General features: G+C 39.6%; 1 protein-coding gene across 2 annotated transcripts; it reads right to left on the bottom strand.

The window, feature by feature from the left end:
- Positions 1 to 1,548: 1,548 nt before the first annotated feature.
- Positions 1,549 to 8,645, bottom strand: gpnmb (glycoprotein (transmembrane) nmb). 2 transcript variants are annotated; one of them, XM_044335824.1, is made up of 12 exons: positions 8,439 to 8,645; positions 6,799 to 6,954; positions 6,556 to 6,717; positions 6,249 to 6,422; positions 5,986 to 6,147; positions 5,548 to 5,871; positions 4,370 to 4,423; positions 3,954 to 4,172; positions 3,313 to 3,418; positions 2,937 to 3,157; positions 2,679 to 2,769; positions 1,549 to 2,299 (listed from the first exon to the last, which is right to left on the bottom strand). In XM_044335824.1, exons 1-12 carry the CDS (start codon positions 8,506 to 8,508, stop codon positions 2,146 to 2,148), a joined length of 1,893 nt encoding a protein of 630 aa, XP_044191759.1. In that variant the 5' UTR covers positions 8,509 to 8,645; the 3' UTR covers positions 1,549 to 2,145. The 2 variants fall into 2 exon arrangements, with proteins under 2 accessions (XP_044191759.1, XP_044191760.1); XM_044335825.1 differs by having other exon boundaries at positions 6,577 to 6,717.
- Positions 8,646 to 8,770: the final 125 nt, after the last annotated feature.

Raw genomic sequence — 8,770 nt, 5'->3', positions numbered from 1 at the left:
TTAAAATTATCCCTGACACCTCCCAATTCCCCGCTTCCTTCCTGCCAAACCACCCTCCCCACCCCTTCCCCTCCTCCGCAGTTTGTTTTGATCTACCTCTTTAGACACGTATTTGAAGTAGAGGCATTCTTCTATTTGTTAGGATTTAGCCGCCCCCCCTCCCCCCCTCCTTACACCTCCCCATGCTTCCCCAGATATGAATGAAAACTTAAAATAAAATCATGTACTCTTTAGAATTGAGAGAATAATCGAAAGTGATCAAAAATATTTTCTTTTGCCAGTGTTTATATATACTCTTTTTGGCTTAATTGAAATCCTCAAACGATGGTTATTTCTTTCTGCTTTCTATTTTTGGTGGTGTGGCTTACATGTATTTGAACTCTTGCTTGGGTTTTTTGTGAAAAAGGTCAAATCACGTGTTTGATTTAGCATTCAATAGTTTAAAACGAGAAAATACAGTTTTGTTTTTTTTTTTGTTTTGTTTTTTTTAAAGGGCCTGCCTTTTTTTGTTTTCTGATTTGTAAGACTACAAAATAGATACAAGTCATGTCTTTTTTTACCTTTTGTCTTTCACAAATGCTACACACACTCGCTGATTTGGTAGCTATTTTCTTCTGTTAGCATTTCTTGGCTGTGTAACGTGGAACATCCTCTTGGTATGGGACAGATTTGAGGGACTGGGTCTCTGAGTTTTTGGAAAAGTGATCTAACTTCAGCATGATATTCCCTCCTCCCCCTCTCTGCAACCATGCTTGTGCCCCTTCACCTCCCCCTCACACAGCTCCACTTGTCAAATGCCTCTGAATAAAAAAAAAAAAAAAAAAAAAAAAAAAAAAAAAAAGTTAAATTGTGTTGTCTGTCCTTTCCACGGGTATATTGAGGATTTTGTGTTCTAATTGTATTTGGGTCTATCATTATTTGTGCATGTCCATACAGGCAACCAAACCTATATTGCTAGTTATTCTTACAACAGAATGTCGTGTTGCTCAAAAACAGAACTGTTTAGAGCAAATGCTGTAACTGGGCACTCCAAACTCTTCAAAAAAAGAAGGGTAAATTGACGACAACCTGTGACATGTTACTTTTTGGTCTGGAAAGGACAAATAGCAACGTACCTTTTGACTGAGCAGTTAAACAGTCTTCCGGTAGTGTTGATTTAAAACATGCTAAAAATAGCACCTTTTTAAAAATATTCTGAAAAGTCATGTTGTGGATTGGTATTATGTGTATAGTCAATGCTTTGCAGTGCTTCTGTGTGGTGGTTACTGGCAAACACAGGATGATAAATCTAAATATGTACTGTCACTGAGGGTATAACATTATTTAGTCTGACAGGTAAACTAGAGGAATCTTTCTATGGTGGATATTTTGCTTTCATTTTAATAATAACACTAATTTAAAATGGATGTGAAATGGTAAAAAAAAAAAAAAGGATCTCCACCAGCCTTTCACCAAACCTTGAATTATCTGCAGGTCACTTGTGATTGTGCAGAAACAATCAAAAAAAATCACAAAGAAATGGCAACAGAACCGAATGCCTTCAAAAGATGAGTTGTTAGTTCACAGCCTTTATTAGGGACCTCATGTCAAGTTCCTTCAATAACGATTTTCATTTGAATTCAATCTGAGTATGAGGACGAGACCACTGATACTTGTAGCATCAGTTGAAGTATGCATTTTATGTATCGGGGAGAAAAAAAATCTCAAGGATATACTTAACTGTGGATTATTGTTACAGGAATTCACAATATTGTAAAGCAGTTCTTAAAAAAAAACAGCCACTTGAACCTATTTCATCTCCCAGCAACTACTTCACCCACAGATGAGCCAGATCAAAAAGAGCAGTGCCTCAATCAGACATTTAACAAATTCTCGAGTAAATAATCTCACTAGTCATATACTGCTGTAGCATTATCCATTTGCTGGAGCCAACACTCTTAAACAAGTAAATTATGACACAAACAAGACATTAGTATTATTTACTAATATTTTCGTACACATATTAATATATTTCTGTTATTTTGATTCTTTAAGGATTCAACCTTTGATTAGATTTGTATGATTTTTGTTGCATAGGCTTCGGTATTTTTACCATTAAAGATAGAAAAGAGAAATTCTGATTTGGTTTTAGGTGTCACAGAAAGCCTACAGGGGGCGTCTCTCAGTCAGCAGGTGATGACTCTCCTCACTGGAAGGGAAGAGTGACTCCCTCAGGCGCATCATACGACCTCCAACCCCAGCATGGATGCAGGCGTCTTCCACTAGTGACCTACGTATGGGCCGGTACACTTTGTAGCGCCTGGGAGAGAGAGAAAAGTAAGATAAGGGATAGGAGGATGAAGGAGAGGGGAATATTCATGGGGAAAATGAGGCAGGTGAAGTCACAATGATGAAAACGGTGTAAAGGAAGGGTTGGAAAAGAATAATAGAAGCAGACGACTAATGGGAAGGATGATAATCATTGCATGGGTGAAAGTATTGGTTCTAGCAAACCTTTACATCACTGGTATAAATAATGCTTGCATCTTTTGTGAGAGTGTGTTCGTCTCCTTCCATATGGGATCATAAAACTCAAGAGTACTCAGCTGTACAGTATCACTATGTACACATGCATTGCGATGTACTCTAAGCATCACAAAAACATCTAAACTTCACATCTAAATGTGAGGACTGCTTACTTGTAGACAAGGTAGGCAATGAATGCAAAGACGGCCACCAGCACAGCGCTTGCAGAGAGAACCACCTCTGCAGTGTGAGAAGTCTTGGACACTACAGGAACAGAGAATAACAGTAAGAGGGACAGACTTTTCATCAACTTCCTACAAAGCTGCTATAAAGCAGAGTGTGTTTGTGATGATACCACACATATATAAAAAAGAAGTTATTGTGAACATGTATGGGATATGAGAAAATACAGATGTGTTTGTGTAACTGACCAGGTGTATCTTGTGACTTGTTGATGGTGATGGTGGTGCTGGCCAGAGCCAGGCTGCTGGAGTCCTCCAGAGTGATGTTGACACAGTAGGTACCTGGTTCCAGAAAGGTTCGCCTGAGACGCACCTCACACTCTGACGATGGTGGCACATCATCACACATGATGTTACGCACCTGAGTACAGCTGGGGTCTGACACGATGGTGCAGGCTGAAGTGGGGATGCTAAGGATGAACGACGATGAGGAAATGAAATTTTCAGCTCTACATATAATTCATTGACATCTTAAAACTGTCTTTGAGGAGAAAAACAAATATACATTTACCTTATGTTGTTTGACATTTATCTAAAATAAATGATAAAATAATTATATTCTCACCTGCCCATACATTTCACCAGGAAGTTGATGTCAGTGTTGGTCACTCTGGCAGCCGACACGTCCACAATGCGGCTGTTTGCCTCGCTGCTCAGTGAGTGCTTGGGCTCTGTGGAGAACAGATTAATGCAGTTGGTTTGTGATGTGAGATCATCTTCTCATAACATTAAAAAGATGAAACAAGCCCGTTCTACCTCAAAGGTTTTCATTTGGAGGGTGGTGTGTGTGTGTGTGTGTGTGTGTGTGTGTGTGACACAAAGACAGAGTTGTGGGCGAAAAAACTGGACCAAAAAAATGAAGGATCAGCATTTTTGAAATGAAATTATAATCCTGCCATAATTCACATAAAAATGCATGTAAGAAATTGAATTTCTTTATTTTTTAATTTAATATGTTCGAAAATCAGTGTATAATTAAACTTCAGACACAAAAGGTCAATTTAGTTATTGACAATATTGTTTATTTTTTGTTCCTCTATGACACAATCCTGCCAAATGAAAATGAAATGATGAGGCAATTCAGTCGGCCATATGATATGTTAACTTAGTGCTAATAAGGAAATGTTATATAACATGTGATAATTGATAGAACACAATAAATACATTGATGACACAATGAAAAGGAAACTGCTTCCTCCCACCTACCAATAATGCTGATGTTACCCATGAAGGTCCCATAGGAGTAGCGGAAACACGCATTGTTGTGGACCAGGCGCCTGCTGCGGAGCCAGGCCAGGCCACTGGTGGGTTTGGACTCTGGGGTAACACTGGCAACAAGAGGGGGGAGGGGTTCTGTGGTGGGCAACCCTGTTGTCATGGAAATGGGGGTGGAGGTGGGGAGGGCCCGGCTAGTGCTGGGTGGCACTGAGACAAGAAACAAGTGGCAAGATATGAACTCACTGGAAAAGCGCATGCATGGTGCATGGTGCATGGTGCATGGTGCGAGTGCATGGATACATGCAGGTATGGTTTTATGTTCAAGTTATAGATTCTTCATTAAAAATAAACAAGCCTCTGTTCAGATACATGCAGCAAACACACGGTCAGCTGTGACAACTCACTGTGTGTGGTCTCCATCTTGATAGTAACAGCATGAGTGTCCGGTGTGGGGGCTTCTGGAGGAAGAGACAAGAATACAGATATGACCATCACACACCTGTGCATTGATATGTAACTCTTCAAATTGATCTGCCTGGGGAGAGTCACTTTTTTGCATTTTTTTGCCATTTTGTAACATAATTAATCCAGTGTTCAGCTCCAGGTTAACAGGGTGGATGCTTGCCGACAGAGGGGTCACATTTTATCAATTACCTTCAGTCATATTCAGATAGCTTTGGTTTTATTTGTCCAGGTTTTGAGATATTAATCTCTGCAAGTTTGGTGAATCCAAATTAAAAACTATTTCCAGAAACATGCTCAACCACATACATTTCAGAAATTAATGTCTTAAAACTTGGTACATAATATTAAACCTGAGCATAAATGTAAATATAGGGTGAACCAAGGCTTGATAAACAAAATCTTTCACTATTAGACTACCTTGTTGTCCATGTCTTTAAATCTGAGCCATGGTGAATGGACATATTCTATATATAGAGTAGTTTGAACAGAGATCTAATATTTTATGGGCAAGTTAAAGGATTTGGGACATTTGCTTATTCACTGTCTTGCTGAGAGTTAGAAAAGAGGTTGTGTGCACCCTAAATATGAAGCTATAGCCAGGGGACATTTATCTTAGTTTAGCATAAAGGCTGGAAAAGAAAAACACCTCCCAGCACTTCTATAGCTCACTAATTTACACTAAATATATCTTGTAGTGTATTTTTGTACAGATTAAACGAACAAGATATATGACATGGTACTTAGTGAGCTTTAGAGGTATTAGATGATAGTTTAAAAAAAAAAATCTTTGGACAGAGCCTACTAAGTTAAGCTAACTATCTCCTGGTAGTAGCTTCATATTTAACACAGTAGTATTGATCTTCTTATCTCACTCTCAGCAAGAACTTGAATGAGCATATTTCTCTAAATGTCAAACTATCCCTTTAACTTTAAAGCCACTATTGTAGAGTTAGAAAATGTCTGCCTTTGGCACCCCCCAGTGGACACTGAGATGAAAATGCTGAAGGCAAAATTTTGTCATAAGGAGTAAGAAACATACAGCAGCTCACAAAATGCTTTGCCCATTATATGCACATGTACTTATGTATATATCTATGTGATTGTCTCAGTCTGTTACTTGTAGCAGGAGATGGTGTGGAGCTCCTTGGAGTCGGGGTGGCACCAGCAGGTGGACATTCAATAGGAAATGCAGCCTCCACCACCAGCTTCACACTCATGCTCCCTAGCGTGCTATAGGTGTGTGTGGTCACGTCACGGTGTGTTACCAGCTGGTTGCCATCTCTAAAGTCCCAGATATAGTCAATGGCGGAGGCGGTTTTGAGGTAGCCGCTTGGGTCGTGGAGCTTGACTTGAAAGACTACATCTTCACCGCGGAAGAAAACATTCTGGGACTGGTTGACCGCAGCCTTCTGGGAGATGTTGACTGCCACTGGGATCTTATCTAAGAGAGCAAGTGTAAGGGAGTGATAAATAATTAATTAGTTACCAGTGCTCAGATCTGTCTATTTGCTGAAACATGTAAACAGTTATTTGTCAACCTGAGGTTTGTCTCTACCTGTGACATAGAAAACAGAGTTGTCAGTGGTAAGCGGGCTGTACTTCCTGCGCTCACGTTTCCTGTAGACCAAGACCTCCATGACCTCTGCCCCCACAGGGATGCTAGATGTGTTGAGGGTCAAGCTGGAGGAGGAGCCATCACATGTCTCATAGTATTGGCCTGGAACAAACAGAGAAGTCAGAAGGAGAAAGAAGTCAGTTTGAGGTGGATTTTGTCTTTGTTAATGCACCTGTGCACAGTTGTAAACTTGCATGTCTCACCCATTGAGTGCCACACGTAGACATAGCTCTTGCGTCTCCAGTCATTGCTTTGAGGGAAGGGCTTTCCATCAGGGAATACATTGCATTTCGTCGTGTCTGTACACTTTCCAAAGCCATAGTCATCCAACCAGGAAGTCCAGTTATACACATAGCCGGAGCGCACCTGACCATTTGCTGCTCACAGGAGAAAAAAGTGAAATAAAAGCATTATTTTAAGTCTGTTTGTTTCATGGTATCATGGTATTTTGTGGTGGAATGTGATGTTAGGTGTTAAAGGATGTGGCCTTTTCAGGGTTTCTCGCAGCACCTGAGGCCTCCAGCTCCGTACCGTCCGCACAGTGGTCATCCCATACAAGGTCCCCATTGGCATCCTCCTTCTGGCACGGAGGATGCTCCAGCTTTGCAGTGAAGGTGATGGAAGAGCCGTTGAGAGCCGGGCTGTCACTGGTCAGACGAACCTTGGGTTTACCTGCAGAGAGGTGGATATCCCTGGTCAACAACTCAACGTGTAATAGCAAGGATTCAGATGAAAAAAGATGACTTAACTCACCTTTTCGGTGCATGAGTTCCTTTGGCTTCGGGTTTAGTGGTGGGTAAAGGTATTCATCCCATGGGTTGGTATCAGGATCCCAGCCAGGGATTGGTGGAATTGGAAATGGAAACTTTCCTACTACTGCATGCTTGTGGGGAAACATGTCACCGTATGCTGGAGAGAGAAAGCAGAGCAGCTATATGAAAACATTTAGTTTTGTTAGTTAACGGTGTGCATTTAGAGGCTATTGAATTGTTTATTTCCTTTTATGTGTAAAAAGCGTGACAGGAATTCCATCAGGCTACAGTTTAAAAGGTGATTGTTTGCTCAGCTACAAAGATAATTTGATAAGACTATCCCCAAAAGACTTTTATCACGGTGTCTACAAGCATGGTGCTAGAGCTGGTTTCAAATCTTATTTATAATGAAGTTCAACTCATTATAAAGTTATCATGGAAACATTTTATCTCACGACAGTGTGTTAAATTACAAAATTATAAAAATCTTTCATGAATCCCATCTAAAAAATAATAACAACAATCTGACTTTCTGTTCACCTGAGAGATGAATGCTGAGATTCAGTTTTTATTAGTGTTTTAATTGAAATATTATTATTAGTGTTTTAATTGAAGTAATTAAGTATAAGAAGGACTATGGTCCAGCACACAATATAATTGAAACTGGACATGAAAAGCCAAATACATAAGAAAAAGAAAAAAACACACAAAATTTGGGATAACCTTTATATACTGAGCATATCTATTCAGTGAGAAAGATGATAAACACTCACAGATAATAAAATCTGGCCCTGAACTCATTCATTATTATCTGAAATTAATTTATCTGATACTGCCAAAATGTCTTTAGTCAATCAGTAAACTTGTTCTGTATAACTCCATGGCTTTGTTAGACTTTAGCCTGAGTGACATATCTTAATTGTCAAATGTGGATGGCAGAGGAAAACAACAAATTCCATCTCTGTAATTTGATTAAAGGAAAAGAATCCAGATCTCAGTGAAGTCAGACATATGTAAAGATCATCAGCTGATGGCATGACAAACTTAGTTTTTGAAATAACTGTGTTGTCTATTTGTAATAATAAAAACAACTTTTGTTGTAATAATGTTTAAAATTAAAGTATTTTGTGGATGTTCTTTTTTCCCCCCTTTGGATATGTGACCCCAGCTCGACTTTGTAAATGAAATATGTCGTAATACCGTTTGAGGGTTGAGGTGCAGGAATGTAAAATCGTTACTTTGCAAAGATAATTTTCTATTTTCTGAGTGAGTGTCTGCTATTCAGTCACAGTCTGACTGGAGAGCGTCAGCCAGGGCACACGCCTTAATTAAACTCATGGGACTCTGACTACAGAGAGCTGACTACAGGACAGTTATTACAGAAACTGAGCAAAATATCGAATATATTAAAAGTCTATTTCATACTTAATGACATAATATTCTTTCAGCCAGGACAGATAAGTTCACAGCAGTTCTGTGATATCAGTGTGAATGCTTAAATTGAAGCAAGGACATTTAACACGATGATCCTGCAGTTAATATTTCAACACCAGACCTCTTCAGACTTACTGTTCAAAATACTGTATAACTTTGACTTCAAGTAGCCTGCTGACTACTAAAGTTTAAAGTAGTAACACTTACTTTTGCGTCCATCCGCTTGGTACAAAAAGCAGGCACAGGCTAGAAGAATCACATACTTCAAGGCTCCCATTTCCACGAGGTGAAAATATTAATATATATTATTAAAAAAAGCAACCTGTCCACCTCCCAAAATACTATCTCTGCACCGACAGATGTTGTCCCACTCTCTGCTCGTCCAGCTCTGCCAGTACTTCCCTCTGCTTGTCCTGATGTTCAGTAATTTAATCTGGGGCCGCTGAGCGCACAAACATGTGATGTTTTTTAACAAGACGCATCTCATCCCTTATTAGTGTCCTGGACACAGGAAACACACGAGAGAAATGGTGTATGCG

This window comes from Thunnus albacares, chromosome 19, assembly GCF_914725855.1.
Source record: "Thunnus albacares chromosome 19, fThuAlb1.1, whole genome shotgun sequence".
Classification (NCBI taxonomy): domain Eukaryota; kingdom Metazoa; phylum Chordata; class Actinopteri; order Scombriformes; family Scombridae; genus Thunnus; species Thunnus albacares.
Note: the sequence above shows the minus strand (reverse complement) of the source record. Positions and strands in the feature narration are given on the sequence as shown.

Coding starts and splice junctions, on each gene's coding strand:
- gpnmb (XM_044335824.1), bottom strand. CDS start 8,508: ATGGGAGCCTTGAAGTATGTGATTCTTCTAGCCTGTGCCTGCTTTTTG. Junction 6,148..6,248: donor CTACGTGTGGCACTCAATGG/GTGAGACATGCA, acceptor TGTTTGTTCCAG/GCCAATACTATGAGACATGT. Junction 3,419..3,953: donor GGGTAACATCAGCATTATTG/GTAGGTGGGAGG, acceptor TGTTCTCCACAG/AGCCCAAGCACTCACTGAGC.